Consider the following 23578-nt stretch of genomic DNA (forward strand, 5'->3'; position numbering starts at 1 on the left):
CTAAAACCTCTGGAATCTCCTGAGTGATGTCTTTTGTATATTAATGAGATGACCAGTGGCCCCTAGAGATCTTTAGGAGGGAAGATGGTTGCCAGAACAACCAACGCATGATGAGATTCGTTGGAAATTTTAGCTCCATTTTCTGACCTCCAGGGAGGGAAGAAGGGCTAAGTATGGAGTTAATCGCCAACAGCCAAAGATTTAATCAACCACATCAACAAAATAAAGCATCGACAAAACCCCCTCAACAATGGTATTCAGAGATTTTCCTGGTTGGTGCACCACAGAGATGCTAGAAGGGTGGTATGCCTGGAGAGGGCATGCCTTGTCCTAGCATCTTTCATCTGGCTGTTCCTGAGTTGTATCCTTTATAATAAATGAAGAAGTAAAGCACTTTCATAAGTCTGTAAGCCATTCTAACAAAAATTGAGCAAGAGGAGCGGATAATGGGCATCCTAGTCTAATGTCTAGAGAGCTGGAGAACTGGTTTATGTGAGTGAAAGAAAACCCACATATTTGGTGTTAGAAGTGTTGAGTAGAAACAGATCGGAAATGAGTATAAAATCTCAAGATGAGTTTTTCTACAAGATGAAGAGTTTTGGAGATTGGCTGCACAACAATATGAATGTACTTAATACTACTGAATTTCACATTTAAAAATGGTTAAGAAGGTAAATTTTGTTATGTGTATTAAAAGTAAATTTTAAAAAGAGAGGGTAATTCTTTTTGTGTTTCATTTATTGATTTAATGACGAGAAGATTAGACTTACTTTCTTCAGTTTCCAAGCACGTTTTCATTTTTAAAAGATCATAGTATGTAGCTTAAAGGTTAATGTTTTGTTTGTCACCTGAATTATTTATGCATTGGTGGCCCGGGCAGCTGAAAGTTATGACCATGGCCACCGTTTCCTCTCGAGGAAAGTAAAAGTCAGGAGATGTAATAAAGATTTGCTTTTCTTAGGAAATAAAACATTCTAGAAAGAAAGTCAGCTTTATACTTGTTCTTAAAGTCATTCCATTTCACAGGGCCGCCTATTTATTTCACACAGGAAGCAGAAGTGCCTATAGTAAGAACAGGACTTGACATCTATGACCCAATTTGGCTTTGGTCAAACTTCCCAGTCTTATCTCCTATTACTTAACATTCCAAATCTGGTGAATAGGTCAAAATGGACATTTGCCAATTCCTATATGATTTTTTAAAAAAATTTATATTAGTTTCAGCTATACAGTACAATGGCTAGACATTTATATAATTTATGAAGTGATCCTCTCAACTATTCTAGCACCCATCTAGCACTACACACAGTCATTAAAATATTGACTATATTCCATATGCTGTATTCTATATCCCCATGACTGTTTTGTAACTGCTAATTTGTATTTCTTCATTCCTTCACCTTTTCACCCAGGCCCCCAATCACCTTCCCCTCTTCACCAAGTTTGTTACCTGTATATGTGAGTTGTATGAGTCTGTTTTTGTTTAGTTTCTTTCTTTTGTTCCTTAGATTCTGCATATAAGTGAAATCATATGGTATTTATCTTACTCTAATACCCGCTAGGTTCATCCATATCGTTATAAAAGATTTCATTTCATGGCTGAGGACTATTCCACTGTATATGTGTACCATAACTTCTTTATCCAATTGTCTATTGATGGGCACTTAGGTTGCTTCCATATCTTGGCTATTGTCAAATGCGCTGCAGTGAACATAGATCTTTACGAATTACTGTTTTGGTTTTCTTTGGATAAATTCGTTAAGATCTACATGTCCCTATGTTCACTGCAGTTGATGGTTTCCTTTGCTGTGCAGAAACTTTTTAATTTGATGTAGTCCCATGTATTTTTTCTTCTGTTTCCCTTCTGAGAAGTATTAGAAAAAAAGTACTAATAGCAGTATAAGAGTTTACTGCCTATGTTTTCTTTAGAAGTTTCATGACTTCTGGTCTAACATTTAAGTCTTTAATCCATTTTAAGTTTATTCTTGTATGTGCTATAAGAAGGTGGTCCAGTTTTATTTTTTTTGCATGTATCCATCCAAGTCTCCCCAACACCATTTGTTGAAGACACTGTCTTTATCCATTGTATATTCTTGCCTCCTTTGTCATAGATTAAATGACCATATTGGCGTGGATTTATTTCTGGGCTCTCTATTCTGTTTCATTGATCTATGTGTCTCTTTTTATGCCAGTACCATGATGTTTTGATTACCACAGCCTTGTAGTATAGTTTGACATCAAGTAGTGTTATATCTCCAACTTTGTTCTTCTTTCTCAAGATTGGCATGGCTATATGGGACCTTTTATGGTTAAGAAGGTAATTCTGACACACACTACATAATAATAATGGTTGAACCTTGAAGAAATTGTGCTAAATGTAATAAGCCAATCATAAAAGGACAACTATTGTTGCATTCTTCCATTCCTGTTTTTAAAAGAATAAGTCCCAAGCCCTATAAATGGCTTATACTGAACTTTCGTATTTGAATTAAAGATTGCTAAACATTGAAAAAAAAAAAAAAAGTCAATGCCCTTAAAAGAAGTTAAAGAAATTTAGAAAACGACAAATAGAAACCACAAACAAGTCCATATACTTCAATTATCATAATAAATATAAACCTTTCTAATTAAAAGACAAAAAAGATTGTCAAATTCAGAGAGACAGAAAGTAGAATGGTGGTCCCCTGGGGCTGGGAAGGGAGAATGATGAATTATTACTTAATGGGTATAGAGTTTCACTTTGGAGAGATGAAAAAGTTCTGGATGGTGAAAATACACTTCCAACAGTGCAAAAATATTTAATGCCATTAAACTGTCCTTAAAAATGGTCAAAATTGTATATTTTACATTCTGTCTATTTTACCGCAATAAAAGAGAAACTTGAAGACAGACTGAGGTCTAACCTAGGAAATTTGGGAATCCCAGAGTTGAGAAAATGGAGAAGCAATATTTGAAAGTGGCTCAGAATTTTATACAACTGATGAAGAATATGAATTCATAGAGATAAGAAATACAATGAATCAAGTAGGCTTAAAAAAAAAAGGAAGTACATTGTAATCCAACTATAAAAAACCAAAAATAAAGAGTGGTCAGAGAGAAAAGGCAGTTCCCTAAAAGATATAACAATTAAATAGACAACACACTTTTCAATAGCAATAATATGAGCCAGAAAAAGAATTATATCTTCAAATGTTGAGACATAAAACTGTCAATTTAGAATTATGTGTAGCATAAAACTATCTTGCTAGAGTAAGAACAAAATAAAAATGTTTCCAGATAAACAAAAGAAATCGCTGATCACCAACAGACCTTCATCAAAGGAGGCCATCTAGAATATATAGCATTTTAGAAATAATGAAAAGGATCTCAGAATGTAGATTTGGGGAAAAAATAGAAAGACAAAAAAATTTTTGAAATTTATAAATTAAAACAAACATTGCCCATATAAAATAATAATGTAGGTAGGTTTTTTTTTTTTTTTTTTTTTTAAGAGATAACATTAAAACAACAGTATCAGTCAGGAGGGATGTGATGAGTCAAATGCTCTTTGGTCTCATGTAGTTTAATGGGGGAGGGAGAAGTCGATGCCCTTAAAAGAAGTTAAATTTAGAAAAAGACAAATAGAAACCACAAACAAGTCCATATACCTCAATTATCATAATAAATATAAACGACAAAACTTTCTAATTAAAAGACAAAAAAGATGGTCAGATTTTTTAAAAAAGAAATGCAGTCTAGCTAAACTATTTTAAGAGATATTTGTAAACTACAAGTTCTATAGATTCAAAGCAATCCAAACGAAATTTCTTTTTTTTTTTTGGTAGAAATTGACGAGCTGATTCCAAAATTTATATGGAAATGCAAAGAACCTATAAGAGCCAAAACAATTAAAAAAAAAAAAAAAGACAAAGTTGGTTCCACCACAGGATTTCAAAACTTACTACAAGACTAAGCGGTATTGGCATAGTCAGATATACAGATTAATGCAACAGAATTGAGTCAGGAAATTTACTCACATATCAATGGTAACAAGGTAATTCAGTAAGGGAGAAAATAGCTTTCCCAATCAATAGTGCTAGGCAGTTTCCCAACATTGACATCATTGACCAGATAATTCTTTGTGGTAGGGGCTGTCCTGTATGTTGCAGAATACTTAGCAACATCCTTGGCTCCACCCACTAGATGCCACAAATATTCCCTCCTCAGCTGTGGGAACCAAAAATGTCTCCAGACATTACCAAATGTCCATTGGCAGGCAAAATCACTCTTATTTGGAAATCACTATGCTAGAACAACATTAGATAGCCATATGAAGGAAAATGAATTTTTACCCAAACTTCACATTTGTATAAAAAATTAACTTGAACATGGGCATTTACGTAAAAGTTAAAACCATAAAATCTCTAGATCAAGATTTTTCAACAGAAGCATTATTGACAGTTTGGGACAGGTAATCCTTTGTTGTGAGAGATGTCCTGTGTACTGTAGGATGTTTAGCAGAAACCCTGGCCTCTAGCCAGTAAATACCAGTAACACTCTGCCAGTTGTGACAACCAAAAATGTCTCCATACATTGATAAAGTTTCCCGGATGGGGAGTGGAGAGGAACTGGCACAGCAGGGGTAAAGTAAAAGTGACCCCAGATGAGAATCACTTGGATTTGGCAAATACTTCCATGCTAGAACACATAAAAGCACCAACTACAAAACATTTTGAAACATTAAACTTCGTTAAAATTGTTTTTTGAGATACAGTTTAAAAAATTAAAAAGTGTGTCATAAACTGGGAGTAAACTACATATAACAGACTTGTATTCAGACTATATAACTTTCAAAACTCAGAAATATAAACCAATAAAATCAGCAAAAAAATTTTAACAGACATTTCACATAAGAATATATACAGAGCAGATCCAAAGATGTTCAAGCATTGCTCATGAGGAAAATGGAAATTAAAACCATAATGGGTTGAATAAAACTTAAAAAGATTAACAGTACTAAGTGCTAGTAAAAGGGTAGAGCAAGTGGAACTCATAGATGGTGAGAATGCAAAATGGTACACTTACTATAAAAAACAGCTCGGCGTTTCTAATAAAATTTAACTACATTTGCCATAAGACTTAGAAATTTTATTTCTCTTTACCCAAGAAAAATTGAAGCATGTCCCCCAAAAAAACCTTGTACGAGAATGTTCATAGTGGTTTTATTCATAACTATCCCAAATTGGAAATAACACAAATGGCCATCAACAGATGAATTCATAAACCAGTTTTGGTATACCCATACAATAAAACAAAAAGGAATAAAAAAGGAACAAAGTATGGATACTTTCATCAATGTGGACGAATTTCAAAAAGATGCTGAATGAAAGAAGCCATACACAAAACATTATATGTAATTAAATTTGTATGGTTAAATGACTCAGGTTCTAGAAAAGATAAAATGTATAGAGGGGGAACTTGTAAATTAAAAGAAGCTTTTATCAAATAAAAGAAAAAACTTCCAACATATATAACCCATAAAATGTTTGTATTTAGAATATAGAAAGAATTCGTACATATCAGCAAGATGGAAAATCCAGAATAAAGGGCAAACCTGAACAGTCAATTCACAAGAAATGAGCAATATGCTCATGAAAAGATACGGTCTTATTATATATACCACCATATCCTCTAGATAGGTTAAAACGAAAGTGACTGTAAGTATCAATGTTGAGGACATAGAGCAACAAGGCTCTCAAATGGAATGGCTGAAATGTAAGTGGTACAACTACTTTGGAAAACAGTTTGACATTGTATACCACAGTTGATGAAGATATACATACTCTGTGACCCAACAACTCCATTCCTAGGTATACATGTACCCAGTAAAAATGTGTGGCCGTGTGCACCAAGAAACAAGTATGAGAATTTTCATAGGGGCATTGCTTCAAATAGCTTGAAAATTGAAACAAGCTAAATTTTGATCAACAGAATACAGTTTATTCATAAAAGGAATGATGTACAGAAATGAAAATGAATGAATTACACATATCCATATGAATCTCACAAACATAATACTGACTGAAAGAAGGAAAAATTCTGTTCACATAAAAGAATAAAAGAATTCTGCTCAAATAAAATTCAAAAACAGGCAAAAGAGAAATCAAAGAACTACCAGGAAAAAAAAAAAAAAAAGCATGGAATAGTGATTATCTCTTCAAGGAAGGAGAATATTATCTAGGAAAGATACAAAGGGGGCTTTTGGATTATTGGTAATGTTTTGTTTCTTGACTTGGAAGACAATTACATAAGTGTTTTTTTGTTAAGCTATATACAGTTGTTCTATATGCTTTTCCATAGGCACACTACATTTCATAACATAAAATTAAAAATTTTAAATAGTAAAAAAAAATTAGAAAAATGCCAGTGAATCTTTGGGGTGGAAATGTAAAGTATAAATGAGAGAAAATGTGCTGCCACATCAATCTGGCTTTAAAAAGACAATGCTGATTGTTAGCTACCAAATAATGTACTCTGTTAAAAAGCATTTTTATACTAACTTAAATAATTATATTGATCACTTGAGCACTTACTGTATACCAGGCATCATTCTAATCACTGGGAACACTGTAGTGTACAAAACAGTGTTACTTATAGGCATTGTGGAGAAAGACAATAAACAAACAAAAAAATAGCAAAATAAATATTGAGAGTGATGCTATCTTTTGGGGGGGGGGTAATTAAAAACATCCTCATTGACAGCTGGCACCTAAACAGAGGGAGGCTTAAAGGAATCAAGGAACTAATCCATGTAGATATCTGGGGAATAGCTTGCCAGAAAAAGGGGAACAGCCAAAGGCCTTACGGCAGGACCATGACTGGAGTATTCAAGAAACACAAAGAAGCCACTAGGCAGGAGTGGAACAACTGGGAGGAAGAAATGTAGAAGATGAAGCAGGCTGAGGAGTAGGGATGGATGGGGGTGTGATTTTGTAGGACACTGCAGAACTTTGTCAAGACTCTCTTGTCCTAAGATAAGAAGCGACACTAAACTAATGAAATGAGAGGATGTGATTTATATTTTAAAACCATCACTCTGGTTCTTTAAAAGGCACTATTAAAACAGAAACAGCTACATTTCCACTTCCACATGGAAAAGTATGACTCTGTTTTGCGTATATTATATTTACAATTAGAGAAAATAAAAATGGAATTCTTCCTTTAACTCAGAAGAATCATTCTTCTGGTTCATATTAACAAAATTTTACCTTAAAAAATGTTTACTCTGTTGACTGGTGATGGGAATATAAATTGGTAGTCATTACAGAAAACAGTATGAAGGGTTATGAAAATATTAAAGAATTGAACTACCATATGATTCGGCAACCCCTCTTCTGGGTTTCCACCTCCAACATTTGAAAACACTTATTTGTAAAGATATATGTACCCCCATGTTTACTGTAGCATTATTCGCAATAGTCAAGACATGGAAACAACCTAAGCATCCTTCCATGGATGACTAGATAAAAGATGATATGGTATATATACACAATGGAATATTACTCAACCATTATAAAGATAAAATACTGCCATTTACAACAAGGATGAATCTTAAGAGTTTCATGCTAAGTTTAATAAGTCAGATGGAAAAGGACAAGAACTCTCATATGATTTCACTCATATGTGGGCTATAAAACCAAAAGCAACATGGCAACAAAAAAAACAAGCTCACAGGTACAGACAACAGAATGGTGGTTACCAGAGGAAAATGTGGACAGGAGGAGGATGAAGACGGTAAACGTAGTCAAAGATATAGTGACAGAAGGAGACTAGACTTTGGATGGTGAACGCATAATTAAGTACCCAGATGTTGTATTATCAAGTTGTACACCTGAAATATATATATTATTAACCAATGTTATCCCAATAAATTTAATTAGAAATAAAAAAATAAGAAGTATTTTTTAAAAAGGCAAAACTCATGCCCTCTGCTGTCTCAATTTATAGTGACTAGTTTTTTTTTAATTGTGATAAAATACATATAAAACTTACCACCTTAACCATTCTGAAGTGAAGTGTAGAGTTCAAGAGTGTTGAGTATATTACATTGTTGTGTATAGTGACTAGTTTTAAAGGTTTAAAAAAAATCCAGCCTGGTGCTGGTGTTTGTAGTTAACTCTACTACAATAACACAGTTTACCCTTGAACAACATGGGTTTGAACTGTGCAGGTGCATTTGCATGCAAATGTTTTTCAATAAATACTGTAAATGTATTTTCCCTTATGATTTTCTTAATAACATTTTCTTTAGCTTACTTTATTGTAAGAATATAGTATACAATACATATTACACAAAAAATATGTGTTAATTGACTGTTTGTTATTGGTAAGGCTTCTGGTGAACAGCAGCCTATTAGTAGTAAGTTTTGGAGGAGTTAATAGTTATACCCAAATTTTCAACTGCACAGGAGATTCGGCTCCCCTAACCTTGGAGTTGTTTGACAGTCAGCTGTATATTTTAACAGTTATTATTTAAGTAGGGTACTCTTAATTTCTCCTAGGCTTACTGAAGGACGGTAGGGTACAAGGCAGAGTAATTTACATGCTTTGCTAATAAATGTACATGCATGATTTATATCAAAAAATGAACTCACAGCTGAAATTTAATATTTGGTGGCTGGTATACATTACCATGGAGGTAATATATACAAATTAATGTTCTAAAGGAACATTCAGATTTTTAGGGACTACGATAAACTTCTTAAACTTTCATTCTCTCTCAAGGGAAATCGATGCATCAGATCAAATCATTTATGAGAGTAAAGCGTAACTCTTAAATGCAGTAAGTAGTTGAATCATAAAAAGAAAAAAGCCCTAATATGAATATACTATAGCACATAATTTTGAGGAGTTAGCACAGTATTTCTATTATTTAAATACATGATGAATAAAAGATCTACATACAATTTAGTCTATAAATTGATAATACTGGTATTTTCATATGCTTTTGGCAGGATCATCACGTATTTGCCTATTACTTGGCAGTTTAAGTAAATGTGATATTTTTTTTACCTCTGTGAAGAGACGCCCATCGTCAGAAAGCATATTATAATCCTGTGCACATTTCTTTGCAGAATTCTGTAAAAACTTTAGGAATTCAGTAACTTCTTCGCTCACATGTTTTTTCATATCCTGGTTTTTAAAGAAGCAGATGTTTTGGAATAAGAAGCTTGGTTAAAAACAGTTGCTTCTCAGTCACTGCTCTAATAATTTGGACTTAAAAAATAAATAAAAGTATCATATCCAAAGCAAAAATCACAAAGAAAAAGCTAATAAAAATTATTAATGACAAACTTATTATTAAATAATGACAAACTTGTTATTAAAAACTCAAAAATTGAAAAACAAATGACTAACACTACAATAAAATACTCTTAATTAACATTAAAAAAACCCCAAACACTAAAGGGAAAAATGAGCAAACAAAATAAATAGGTAAATTACAAAAGAATAGAAATGGCTTATAAACATATAACACTTTGGAAATGCTTATTTTCATTAGTAATCACTGTAAATGTAAAACAAGAGATCGTCATTATTTTCCTTATTAAGTTGGAGGCAAAAAAGGTGATGCCCACTATTAGTGATATAAACAAACTGTTTAAACTATTTGCAAAACAATTTACCCATGTGGAAGTACATGCCAAAGCCTTAAAAACATGTACAGTTTTTGATATGTTATATTTTTAAAATTTTATGTTAAGGAAACAATCATAAAGAACAAAGTTTGCAACAATAATGGTCAGCATATCCTTTATATAGTCAAGAATTTGGAAACTACTTAAAATTTTAAACTTGTTCAATGACCCATGTAAGGCTCTACTGCCAGTACTTAAGATGAACTGGAATGAATCATGCTCACAACTAAAGCAAAATGCCTGCACTGCAACAGAACCAACAAAAGAGCTAAAGCACCAATTTTTCTGTCAATTAAATTTTTCCATTTTTATTAATACGATTGCATCTAAAAACAAAAAAGCAAATTTAAAGTATTTCTTGACTTCTAAATATTTTTTACTAAAGCTGGAGAACAGAATACATACCAAGTACTGTAAGTAGTCATTTTTATTTATTCCAACAGCTTTGGAATTTGTAGAAATTTTTGCGTATTTAACCAATAAATCCACATAACTCCTCTGCTCTCTCTGTGAGAAACGAGAGAAACGAGGATAAGGAACTCTTGGTTTTGGAAGAAGAACCATTCCAACTGTGGTTTTAACTTTTTCCTTCGCTTGAGTTGCTGAACTAACTGCCGGCTCATTTTCTACAGAATTTGCTGAGGCATTCAAATTTTCTCCTATACGTCTGGGAAAAAAAAAAAAATACAATTTACAAATATGTGCTTTTCACATGAAGATTACTATCATAGAACTTCGTGATTCTTAATCACCAGGGAGAATATAGCATGATTAACACAGTAAATTCTGAATTATTATCTTACTTTTGCCACCTGCATTTTGATGTTTAGCTATTTGGTGTAAATTAAGTATTCTGCATGATAGGATCACATTACAAGCTTACCTTCAATTATCTGATGGACAGGAAGAGGCATAATCCTTAGACAAGTCATTCAATTTGAAAGTTTTTTTCCCCTTTACTGAAGAGGGATAAATCACTCTTCCAATTACATATGCAGGTATTTCATGATTATACTTTATTACAATGCAAGTTGTTTAATGCTTAAATTCTTAAGATGTATCTGTTAATACGGTGAACAAAAGCCACAAAGAGTAGGATATAATGAGGTCACAAGCCTAAAGTTAACAAATTCACTGAGATTCTAAATTCTCTGGATTCCTCTTCTTTAATTATCTCAAGAATTAAAAAGAAAATTCCAACTAGTGTGCCATGTTTTACAGAATAGTGGCTGAATCCATAGAAATGTCTTTATGTTTTGTATGGATGCAAAAGAGAAATCTTAGCATATTTATAATGAAATGTACTACAGGAGAAAGTAGTAAGTAGCTAGAGAACTGCTGCTATATTTGTTTATAAAATCATCTTACCACTCCAATTAAGGTATATGAATACAAATTTCTTATCTTGTTCATAATCTCTCTATTCCACACACACACACACACACACACTACATTTCCTTACCATCCAAACTCTAATTTCTATCACATTAACGGATTCCTATTAATTTGGTTCCAAATTAAACAACAACAATACAAGAGGAAGGAAAGCTAATGAGAAAGATGGACATGTGTTGATTCAGTCTTCATTCCTCCATTCATAAATATTTACTGAGTTGACTAATACGTACCAGCCCTATACTGGACACTGGAGATACAACCAATGTTAAGCACAGGACAATCTCTACTCTCTAAGACCTTACAATCGAGTGGATCAGACAAATGAATGGGGAAGGAAGAAAAGTAAATACATACATACAGCAATACAATGTGATTATAATGCTCACAGGTTTCCAAAATGAACATATTAAATAGGTGACTGAGAAGGACACTGAGATCAGGGAATAAAAGGGAGAAAGGGGATGAGTAGGAATTATCCAGAGCACATATTCTCAGCTGTAACGGTATTAAGTCCCTTGGGGAATTTTGGAAGCCTGTGGCTGCATCTGGATTGTCGCAAAAGGAATGGAATTAAAAGCATTTAGAGGTGAAGAACACTAAATGCCTGTAATATCCAGTGGTATCCTGCACAACTTTCAAAAATCCCTTCAGGCTTTCTGTTATCATATACAAATAAGTCTGGTTTATTATTACTTATCCTGACAATATCTTTTATTCTTTTATTTTTCTCATGATTCCTTCATGGTATAGTTTATCTCACTTCTCGTAAATCCAACCTTGTTCATTTTAACTGGTCTATCTACTTCATTATATCTTCTAGTGTAGTAGTATCTATGCATTTATATATTAAAATACATATTAGAATATAAAATATTTTTCTATTTTATATTTATGTATCTACGGTATTATTTCTAAATATAATGCCTGTGGCTATTATTGTCTATGAATTTCAATTCAGGCTAGTAAAGGAGGTGTTTTACTTCTTACATTTGTCATTAAAAATGTGAAGTTTTGGTCTGATTAGGTTTAGAATTATTAATTTAGATCTGTGTTTGGACAAAAAGTGAGTTGAGCCACAGCCAAAAGTAACAGTGATTTGTTTTAAATCCACTTTATAACACTAGAATAAATATGGTAAAAATTCCTAAATTTTTAGAAAAAGACTTAGGGTCCCATAATAAAGCAAAAATATTCAAGCACTGTTTTAGAGCTAAACTATAGAAAGAAAACTAATCAAGATAGGAGGTTACTGAATAGGAAAAGAATTATGGAAATTAAAATAGGGATACTTAGACTGGTTCTGAAAATAACACAGGTGAAAGAAGACATACTTAACTAAAGTTCCTCCAATAACTGTATAAAAATAAGCATATTTTAGGTTAACAAAAAGAATATTAACTGCTGATCTTGGGAGAAATGTATTACAGCAAATTGATTTCTCACTAGAAATGTCTTGAGAGCTATTCAAACCTAACAGTATTGTGTCCGCAACTCTTAACAATACTGCTTCACAGCTGTCTCTCTGAATATGAGAACATGTCTGTCCTTGTGGCACAAACTGGCAAATTTAATTAAGCTGCTGCAGCAACAAGATGCTGACTCAGATATGCCAGAGCAGGAATGTCAAGAAATTCTAGCAGTTTAAATTGGCTACATTCAGCAACGAATGAAATAGCAGCACATCAAGATCATTTCCATGTGCAGTGCTGTCAAAATCTTCATCAGGGAGCAAGCCAAAAAGCATCTGACAGGGTTTCTCTATCTACATTTACAGCATTATATTTTATTTCAGTTGAGGGTTTGAAGTTTTCATTTTGTCAACCACTCATTCTTTTTTCACTTAAGTTTCTATGGAAAAAAAGACAGAATTCAAAACTTCAAGTTTCCAATTTTTTAAGTCTATGGGTTTGGGTAGCTTCTTTAAGGAGCATTTGGATATCATGCTTCTAGCCTCCATCTAAAGTCTACCTGTACCTTCTGAATTTGATTCACTTTTTTATATTAAACATTAAAATCTGATATATTTTTTTTCTATTTAAAGCTACTTTCCCCCTTGTTGGATTAAAACTTAGTTTTAAACACCTACACCCATTCACTTTAATTTAAAAAAAGGCAAATGTTTACCTATCAATGGAGGGAGAAGAGTTGAATAAAAACCTCACATTGTTAAAAATCATTTAATTAGAGGTATTAATATTTTCCAAAATGTTACAGAACTCAAAAAATATAAAATTAGGGGTAATAAAAATTTTAAATTCTTCCTAGTTTCTCAAGAAAACAGTTGTAAATCAGTCTGAAAATCCATTCCTCACTATAACTTAATAAAGTTAAGGTTAGCAAAATAGACTAGAAACATGAAATCAATGCCTTATGTCTTTATTTTTTCTATACTAAAAGGTAAATTGCACTCAAAAAAAATATTGTGCTATACAGAAATCTAAAGAAAGAGAAACAAGCATATTCCAGGAAAAATAAGGTTTTAGGAGTTAGGTAAACCCAACTGCAAACAAGATGTCCTCTCTTTTACATAATCCAGACTATACTCCACACCTGGGATATACTGAACAGAAGTGGACTTGAAAAGAACTATTAAAATAAAAGAAAAAGAAAGATTAAAAGAAAAAGATTACTATTAGAAATTTTTATTCTGGTGAAGAAAAGATAAAAGCTGAGATGAAAGTTCTTATAACGGTGAGAAATTTTTTTTAAAGGTAAACAATTATGTTTATTTGAATTCTTTAATTCAAATAAAGGCAATTCTTTATTTGGTAAGTTTTAAGAAATTTGTTATGCCTGAGAAATAGTACAAGTTGAATAATAGAAATAGCTTAAAAATAAATATCCGTAGATGCACATTCATAAGGGATCTATTGTCTTAACCTCTACAGCTGATACTAGCAAAGAGATTATAATTATGCAGTTTGGCAAAAAGAATGCTGCTTCTGAAATTACCGCTTTCAAAATATTTTCGAAATTGTCTTTTTACTACAACTTCTGCTTGCTTTTATGTAAACTTACCTATTCATTTAATGGAATCAAAAAAGCATTTGTTTCCTTAAAGTTTTTAATGGCAATCTGGCACCATCTATCAAAATAAGTACACACCCACCTCTTGTAGGAATTTATCCCAGTGCCTACGTCAGCGCATGTACAAAAAAGGATGCTCATTGATTATAATAGTAAAAAAATGGAAACAACTTAAATAAATATCATTGGGGTCAATTAATTGGTTCTACAAACATCCTCAAAGGTTCAGATTCAAAAGGTTGGGCTGAGAGTGCAAAATCAGTATTTTTTAAAAGCTCCAGAGTCTGATGAACCAGCACGGTAAGCTTGAAGATGATGATGGCAAGAGACTGAGAAATACCAGAGTCACCAGAAAATTAGAGGGAAAACAAGGAGAGTGAGATATCTCTATCGTTAAGAACTCAATGATGATGTTGAGGAGCAGTCTTAGTAGACTAGTGAGGGTGGAAGCCTGATTAGAGTGGGATGTTCAGTGAAAGCCAAGTCCAGTGGCATGCGCAATGAAGAAAAAGTTTTTTATACAGTTTTTTAAAAATGTCTATTCTCCAATGTATTTTTTGACTGGCGAATTTAATCCGTTTAAAGTAATTATTGATAGGGAAGGACTTACTATTGCCATCTTGTTGTTTTCTGCATGTCTTATAGTTTTTGTATACATCATTTCCTCCTAGCAAGCATATACATATCTTTAAAGAAGTCTAAATGTAAATGTGCAAAGAGTAAGAAAGTAACTAGGAGAGAACCTGGAGTCCAGGAATTAAAAAGGGAAAAACTTGAGCACTTTTAAATACAGGCATACCTCAGATGCTAGTGTGTGTTTGGTTCCAGACCACTGCAATAAAGCAAGTCTGCAATAAAGTGAGTTGTCATCTTTTTTTGCAGGGTCTTGTCATCAATTTGTGAAAACATAACATCTGTGAAGTGCAATAAAATGAGGTGTGCCTGTACTGATCGAGAGAGAATAAAGATACAGAAGAGGAAATGCTAATAGGGTACTGAGAAGGCAGGGAAAGATGGGGTCCCATTCAATCTGTTGCAAAAGGAGTGGAGAAAGGATGAAAGTAAATGTTGAACTCCCGAACTCCCCTAAAGGAGCTTCCTAATTCTTCATTTGGTATATTTACACTCCCTTCTAGTAAATTTGATTACTTGGTTTTAAGATTCATGCACAATAGAGTAGAAACAGCCAATCACAAAGAACAGCTGTTATAGGCAGGCAAGCAGTGAGAAGAGAAAATTATAACTTAATAGCGATTTTCATACAAAAGAAGAAAAAAATCTCTGGCAATTCGGCACTAATATACAAAATGTATATGCCACTTGACCAAACAATTCAATTTATATGTATTTATCTCGTAGAAATTACAAAAAGTTCATCAATGTATTGTTCGTTATTTCAAAAAAAGAGTAACAAACATTTTGCAGCATGAAACCAGCCAAATGAATTAAAAAGTACATCTATATAATGAAGTAATATGCAACACTTAAGACTGACCTATATGCAGACACATGAAAAGACATAAAATATTATTTTAAGTGAAAAAAATAAACTGCAGGACAGTTTTTTTAGTATTTATAGTATTTTATAGTATTTATAATATGATCCCATTTTTGTTTCAATATATATCTGTTCATGTGTGGAAAAGTCTGAAAATATATATAACAAAGAGTGTTCAGCTTTAGGTATTGGGTTATTCTATTTTCCAATTTTCACATTTCTATACTTTGAACGTTTAATGGTGGAAATAGACATAAAACATCAACTATCAGAAAAATAACAACCAAATATGAAAATAGATAATCAAATAAATATATTACCTGTTAGATAAAATACACAATTCTTTCAAACTTGGAGCCATGGAATGATCTTTATAATTTTCCCGAGAGAAAAATGTCTTTAGGCCATTTTTTGAGGAAACATCCCTGTGAAGCAAAGTAATTTACTTGCATTTGACAATTCCAAATCTCATATTACATTAATCCTTGCTTTTCCTTTAGCATCAAATTAAATATCAGAGATACTAGAGAGTTAAAGATAGAACAGATTAAGGGGTCTGTTAGGAGCAGGGCTCACCTCTGGCTCTGGGCATAACATTAAGATGTTTGGTTATTGACAGAATATGCTTCTCAATTTATTTTTGTTTATGTACTACTACGTCAGGACAAGACACTACAAAGACTGCACATCCTATTTAATTAACTTGACAAATGTGATAAAAGGCGTGCTTCTACTAAAATCACTTCTAAGGTCAAATACAAATTTCCATAACATAAATAGAAACTAACATATTATAATTAATGTTTTCCATATAGTAAACATCCAATAAATGCTGGTTGAATGAAAAAATTTAAAAACTAAAAACACTGAGGACTATTAATCTAGGAGGACAAAGATTAGCAGGATTCTGTGGATAAGGATAGTTCCAGGGCTACAATACTATACAAAGGCCCTAAACCACATTTGGTTTCACAATGTCACAATGGCGATTGTATATAAGAGCATCTGTGCTGCTTGTACACACTTCATGGCAAGAAGCATAAATGCGTATAGTCCAATCAAATGCCAACTTCTGACTGGCGCATTCCCAAATTGGGAAATTCTAGTATATTTGCTCCATACTCATTTCTTAGTGTTTTTAAAGGCATTTATCCAAAAAAAAAAAAAAAAAAAAAAAGATTAAGGTATAAATGGTAAAATTAGACTGTCTTGCTTGCTATATACTAGCGTAGTTATTACTTATTCTAACACTATATTTGTAACATCTCATGTTTTAATTTTTGCACATCTTAAAGTCATGGGCCTCAGGGATTGTGAGCTCTTTGGAGGAAGGAAGCACTGTTTGGAATAAACAAATACTTACTGAGCACATACTGACTGAATCTTGAGTCAGGTACTATTTTAATCATCTTAATAATCTCATAACTTCTTCATTCTCTTTGGCTAGTAAAGAGTAGATGCTCAGTAAACGTGATAATCTAAAGTAGAACATGTATTAGATCTCTATGAAGCCTCTTATGTTACTTAACAAAGTCCTCTACTTGTGAAGTTCTCATACACTTCTAAAATATGGTCTATGCATTTACATTATCACTTGATATAGGTTCCAACATAATAAAAAGAAGCTTGTCTATTTTTAAAGGGAGTCTTTTGTTACTTGTACAGAAATGGGCAAGGTTCTTGGAAACATGAAAATTCCAGCGTCTCTCCTTCACTAAAACACCAACAATAAGTACATGATGAAATTATACGTAGTAGCAATCTGAATGCTTAATTGTTGTCACTTTAGGAGAAGTGTAGTCAGCTCTAATCCAAAAGATGAGAATAGGTTAAAATCTCAGCCACTGAATTTAGTATCTTTTCTTTCCTCCAAATCTCTCCTTTCCTAATTCAGCCCAGTCTTGCTTAAATTCTCTTCAGGTGATTATAAACAGACGTTAACTCACCAGTTCAGCCTTGGTTCACCAATGGCCATTCCGGAGCTCATATTCTTAGATTTCTGCTTCACTCTAGTTCACAATTCTGCTGCATGGGAGTGCAGGCTCCACCAGCTGTAGCAGGATTTCTCCAGAATCAACATTCACCTAAGGAAAAACAAACAGTCAACATTAAAAACAGGTGACTGGCTGGGCCAGGTGCTGTTAACTCATGTGAAGAACCTGTTCCTAACACCTACCATCAACTGACATGGACACCTGAAATAACAGATCAGACAGATGAATGTTTCCACGGTTTTTTGTAGAATATCAATGATGATGTAGGATAAGTCCTTTTTCATTTAACTTACTCCAGGAATGTCACCCTCAAAACACTGCGAAATGAGCAGAAACAGAATGGTGTTCTCATTACTAACCAACTACATCACTTTATGTCATGGAGCTGTATGTCTTAGCTTTCCCCTACTCCCTTACTTCCAAAATAAATCTTGTTTGCATTTTCCTCATGATACACTGTTAAGGGGAAGAATCCGGCAAACAATGCAAGCCAAAAGCTTTCATAGACTTTCAAAGAGAACCTCATTTTCGAGGAGACGGAGGTCCAGGCAACTTAAGGGACATTTCACAAGATCACTTAGAGGAATCACCAAGACAGGTCTGGCTTGACCATTCCCATGTTCAGTGTTTCTCCTGTAACCCTGGACAAAATGATAAAATCTATGAGACAAAATTATAAATTTAGAGGCTGATCTTGGGCCACAGGACAGGCCTGATCGGCTCACACTCAATCCAGCTCTCACTTTGACCCAGTGTGAAGTTAGGGTGGGAGAGTCGATGAAGGTAAAAGGAGTGGCTGAGGGGAAAAAGGAATGAAGGGGAAGAGAAACAGGGTTCCAGGAAGGCAGGTAAAGGGGCGAGCTAAACCGTGGGCGGGGGCCGCACCGCAACCAGCAGCTCAGGGTCCTGGCCTGGTTGAGAGCGCCGCCATGTTCCCTCCTCCCTCCCCTCACGAGCACGCCCTCCTGCAAGGCAGCGCCTTCCCTTCCGCGTCGCAGCTGCAAGAAGTCTGGCCGCCCACCTCGCAGTCTGCAGCAGCTCTGCCCCGAGCCGCGTCCCCAATCCACACCCTGCGCTGCACGCCCGGGTAAGCCCTTATTTAAAGGACGTGGCTGCGCCGCCTCGGCACTGCGTGATGACGTCACATGTGACGTAGAGGGCGGGCCCTGCGACTCCAAAGGGCCGCTTCCCAGCCTGCTTACCCCGTGTATTTTGTCCCGGATGTGTCAGACGGGGCTTGGGATTTGCCGTATAGAAGGGGCTGGGGGCTGCATGTTGTCCTAAAAAGTCCTTCATCTCGCGGAGGATCGTAAATTGGGAGGTGGACCGGCGACAAGTAGTCCTGGAAAGACCGAAACAGACTCATTTTGTGACCTTAGCCCATTGTCTTAACTTCCCTAACCCTGATATCTTCTCAGTAAAATGGAGTTACTTCCTTAGTTGAATTTTTGAAAGGATATAATGAAATAAGGGATGAACCGTGTTCAACACAGTATCTGGAGGAGTAACTCTTCCACTCCATCCCCATCTCGTTTTAGATATCAGCTTTCACCAGCAGTCTCTTTGGTTCTCACATACGAGTCTGTTTTTTTTTTTTTTTTTTCCCCTCATTCATTAAGGAAAGATTTATTGAACATTTATAATTCATGCTTATTGTTGGATATATGTAGGACTAAGAACAAATACTGATTTTTCCAAGAGCTTTTGATTGTTGGGAATCTAAGACATTCACATTAAGTAATTATAAAAAATAGTAATTAGTTACATAAGAGGTATTTAGTACAGAGTACAGAGAGGTAGCGAGTTCCTAGTGAGAGGAACAGAAAGCAGCTTTGAATAGCTCAAGACTTCTACTGAGTGTATGTCAGTTAACACATTGGGTACTTGACATGTCAGCTCATTTGAAGAATTTGAAGTATGAAGATGATGGGAAAGGGCATTCTAGACAGAGGCCAGCACAAGGAACGACATAAATTCGTTGCACCGATAGAGTCCGGTTTGTGTGCTATCAGGAAGATGTGTTCTAAATTTCAGAATGATTTATGATGTTTAAATGTGTTAACATAAACATTTTTTAATATAAGGACCCGTAGGTAGTTTATTTTGCCTGGAATGCAAGGTTTATGAAGAATAGTAGAAGAGTTTGGAAAAATAGATTGAGACCAGAGCACAGAAGACTAAAAGCCGGACCAAGGATTTTAACTTTACTGTATAAGAAATGGAAAACAGAGGATGGGGGTGGGAATGGGGAGCTTATAAGCAGAGGAATGATACAATTAGAACTATGTTTCAGCAAAGTTTATCTGGCAAGGTGTTGAATGAGTTGTAAAGAAGATGCCAGTTAGGAAATAGTTCTTGTAAATGCTTGCAGATCAATTGGTACAATGTCTAGCAGTGTGCAGGCAGCATTTCTTATTAGGTAAGTAATATTGATGGCCTGTGCTAGGACAGAGATGGACATCAACGCAGTGTAGAAGTTCATGTGTTGGGTACTATCTCCCAAACTATGCAGTCAGAGAGACTTGGGCATCTTCAGCAACTACTCAAGGACTGCTCAAGAATTGTTTAAGCATTAATGTTGCTGGGATGCACCCGCCCACAGTAGTGTGCTATGGTAACATCACTGGATGTAGCCTGTGTTGAGATTCTAGACTCTCATCTGGCTGTATGCTCTGGTTTGGTATACCTTGAATTCCAGTGACTATAAGATAGCACACAAAATCAAAAATTTTAGAGCCAGAAGGAACTTTGGAGATTATCTAGTACAACCCCCTTATTTTCCTGTTAAGGAAACTGAGGCCCAGATTGTCATGTGACTTTTCCAACATTGCATGCTCAGTGATAAAACTGATACTAAAAATCAGGTCTCATAATTTTTGCCATTACAACACATTTAATATATGCATCATTTTTTCCTTTGCTCTCTCCTTTGGAAACCAGAAACAATTTAGTGAAAAGTACATGGATTTTTGGAGTCCAGCATATATGGGTTTGTATCTCAGATTCCTGCTTCCTGGCAGTGTGATCCTAGACATGTGTCTCCTCTTTGAGCCTCAGTTTTACCATCTGGGTAATGGAGACAGTAATAGCTCACCTATAGGATTGTTGTGAAGATTATAAGTAACATGTAAAAGAGTAAATGGAAAAGTAAATGTTCAATAAATGGTAGCTATTAGTATAAATTTTTTCTGCCAAAAAAAAAAAAATCCACAACATAGTGGAGGTGGCACTGTAAACAAATGGTAATAGTACAAATAAGAAATGATATACACATACACACGTATTATAGAAGATTCTATGGGAACACAACAAAGAAGGAAGTCATTCTGACTGTGACACTTTAGAGACTATTTCAGAAAAATTTAATTTACATTCAGTCTTGAAGGATAAGTAGGAGTTCACTGGGTAGAGGAGCTGTTCTGGATTTTCAGGTGTGAAAAAACAGAAGTGTGAAAGCTCCTTTTTTTTTTTTTTGCTGTATTTTCTGGTGAAGGGAAAAAAGCTACTGCCTTGTTGTGTGTGTTTGGGGGGGTAGGGAATGAAGTTCACTGGACTAAAATGGGGAGAGGGGCTACAGAGGGTCTTCATGCCATGCTAGATAATTTGTACTTTTGGACTTTATGCCCCGATGATGAGAAAACCAATGTATGTAACAGTTTTATTGATCTGTAGCCTACCTACCATAAAATTCACCCATTTCAGTTTTACCATTCAGTGATTTTTAGTAAATGTTTGGAGTTTTGCAACCATTGACATTACCAAGTTTAGAATATTTCCATTACCCTGGAAAATCCTTTCTGCCCATTTGCAGTCAATCCTTCTTCCAACCCCCAGCCCCAGGCAAACACTAACCTACTTTCTGTCTCTATAGGTTTGCTTTTCTGGATATTTCAAATAAATCAAATCATACAGTATACAGTCTTTTGCATCTGGATTCTTTTTCTTAGCAGAATATTTTTGAGGATCATCCATGTGGTAGTAAGTGTTAACAGTTGTTTCGTAGCAGAATAGTAGCTCATTTGTGGATATGCTCCATTATGTCAAATGTTTTATTCATTTGACAGTTGATGGACATTCAATAGTTTCCACTTTTTGGCCATTATGAGTAATGCTGATATGAACATTTGTGTAAAAGTCTTTGTATAGACTTTGTGTTTTCATTTTTCTTGGGTAGATATCTAGGAGTGGAATTGTTGAGTTGTATGGTAAATTTATGTTTAACTTTTAAAGACATTGCTAAACTGTTTTCCAAAGTGATTGTACCATTTTATTCTTTGGATTCTGAAGCAGAGGAACGGTTTGGTTTTCCATTTCTGCTAAATCGAGAAACAAACTCAGAAGTTGAATGAGAATCCAATTTCAGTTTGAAAGATTTTGTATTTTGAGTTTTTAAAATGTTTCATCAGATCAGAATTTCAAAAAGAACATTTAAAACTGCAAGCACCTGCTTAAGTGATCGTAGTTGTTATGAGGTGTGTATTTCTTCTTAAAGACAAAATTGAGACAGAGAAATGTGCAAGATCATCTGCATCTCAGCATAACAGCAGCTACCCTCTACAGCACATGAAGATGGCTTCATCTTTTCCTCTGAAAGGAGAGGCCTGCTCTGCATGGGCTCATTTGATCCAAATGCACATTAGAAGTAGAAGTCTGATTTTGAGAGGCTAGATTGATTTGGCCCCATGAAACAAAGCCTAGTAGTAACAGCAGCAACTAAGACATACGTGTGGTCAGGTCTTACTGACTAGTCTATGATTATTACTTTGGCTTTCTCAAGAGTTTAATAATAACCTCACTTGTTTTCCTTTCTAATTCTCCTGTGAATCATTATAAACAGAACTGTAAGATGTCCCTCTTATACTCTCATTTAAGTACCCTTCTTGAAGTGGAGCAAGCTAATCCATAATGAAGAGGTGAGTGTAAACCATTTGTTTTATCAGAAGGAGCTTAGGCATGACTTTGGCCAAAGGCCTAGTGGTGACAGATTTCATATTTTGAACTCCATGATTTCCATTAACTCAATTTCCTGAGATACCAGAAGGTGTAATATATTTATAATTACATAGAATTTGACAGTTTATAAATATTTCACATGCACGTCATTCTTCTTTTTCTCCAAGATAGTTGGAAATAAAAACAGGATTACGTTTGGCAATTTTCAGGATCAATTCAAATATTTATTTTACTGATCACAAGAGATACTTAGGTATCGTAGTATGAGTGTATGCAGGAAAACGCTAACTTCGTTGCTTTTATTCTGACTTCAGAATATTTTATAATTTGAATGTCCTTGACATGACTTTAAAAATAATTCATGGTAAGGTTTTTGCACTGTTATAATAGTGTGATACTTAAATTACTGGTTCACTCTTACATAATCTACTCAAGAGAAGGGGAGTGCAGTTGGGATAGAGCAACGCTAACCCAGGTAAAGTTGGATTTTTAGTCTTTGGCATCATTAAAGTCTTCGGCATTATTTCTGATGTTCTATTTTAACGATTGCCAAAGCAAAGATGACAAAGTATGGTGTGCTTTCAGGACTGCTCCCCTCCTATGCTCAGGGCCGATATCATTATTCAGTCATGACACCCTTCTCCTTTGAGACAGGAAGCAGCCTCAGAAGCCTCAATTCTGCATTTCTGGCAGCTACTACCAATCAACAGACATTATCTCACAAATTAAAACTTCTTTCTTTGCCTTCTCTGATCAAAAAGGTAGCTTGATCCTTATATAGGTATTTTCCCCTGCAAAATGGAAATACATTTTTAAAAAAAGTACTATAGACCAGTGCTTCTCACACTTTAATATGCAAACCAATCAGCTGAGGATGCTATAAAAATGCAAACTCTGATTTAGTAGTTTTGAAGTGGTACCTGGGATTTTGCATTTCCAGTAAGATCAAGGTCATAGGCCATGCCAGACCTACTGGTCTGTGTACTACATTTTGAGTACTAAGGTTCTACTAGACTGTTCTCTGGAGACAA

At 34.5% G+C, this 23578-nt stretch overlaps 1 protein-coding gene across 8 annotated transcripts in view; it reads right to left on the reverse strand.

Moving 5' to 3' along the window:
• ICE2 (interactor of little elongation complex ELL subunit 2) overlaps positions 1-18735 on the reverse strand; it is a 47049-nt gene extending 28314 nt beyond the window's left edge. For 2 of the 8 annotated variants that reach the window (XM_036239101.1, XM_016126840.2), the window contains exons 1-6: positions 18616-18719; positions 17777-17911; positions 17547-17684; positions 15921-16025; positions 10083-10344; positions 9052-9171 (exon numbers count right to left, since the gene is read on the reverse strand). In XM_036239101.1, coding sequence (XP_036094994.1) covers positions 9052-9171; positions 10083-10344; positions 15921-16025; positions 17547-17587 — 528 coding nt within the window. In that variant the 5' untranslated portion in view covers positions 17588-17684; positions 17777-17911; positions 18616-18719. The other 6 variants (XM_036239102.1, XM_016126849.2, XM_016126842.2 and 3 more) reach the window with 5 other exon arrangements.
• Between the last annotated feature and the right edge of the window lie 4843 nt (positions 18736-23578).

Source organism: Rousettus aegyptiacus, unplaced genomic scaffold (genome assembly GCF_014176215.1).
Source record: "Rousettus aegyptiacus isolate mRouAeg1 unplaced genomic scaffold, mRouAeg1.p scaffold_m13_p_3, whole genome shotgun sequence".
Classification (NCBI taxonomy): domain Eukaryota; kingdom Metazoa; phylum Chordata; class Mammalia; order Chiroptera; family Pteropodidae; genus Rousettus; species Rousettus aegyptiacus.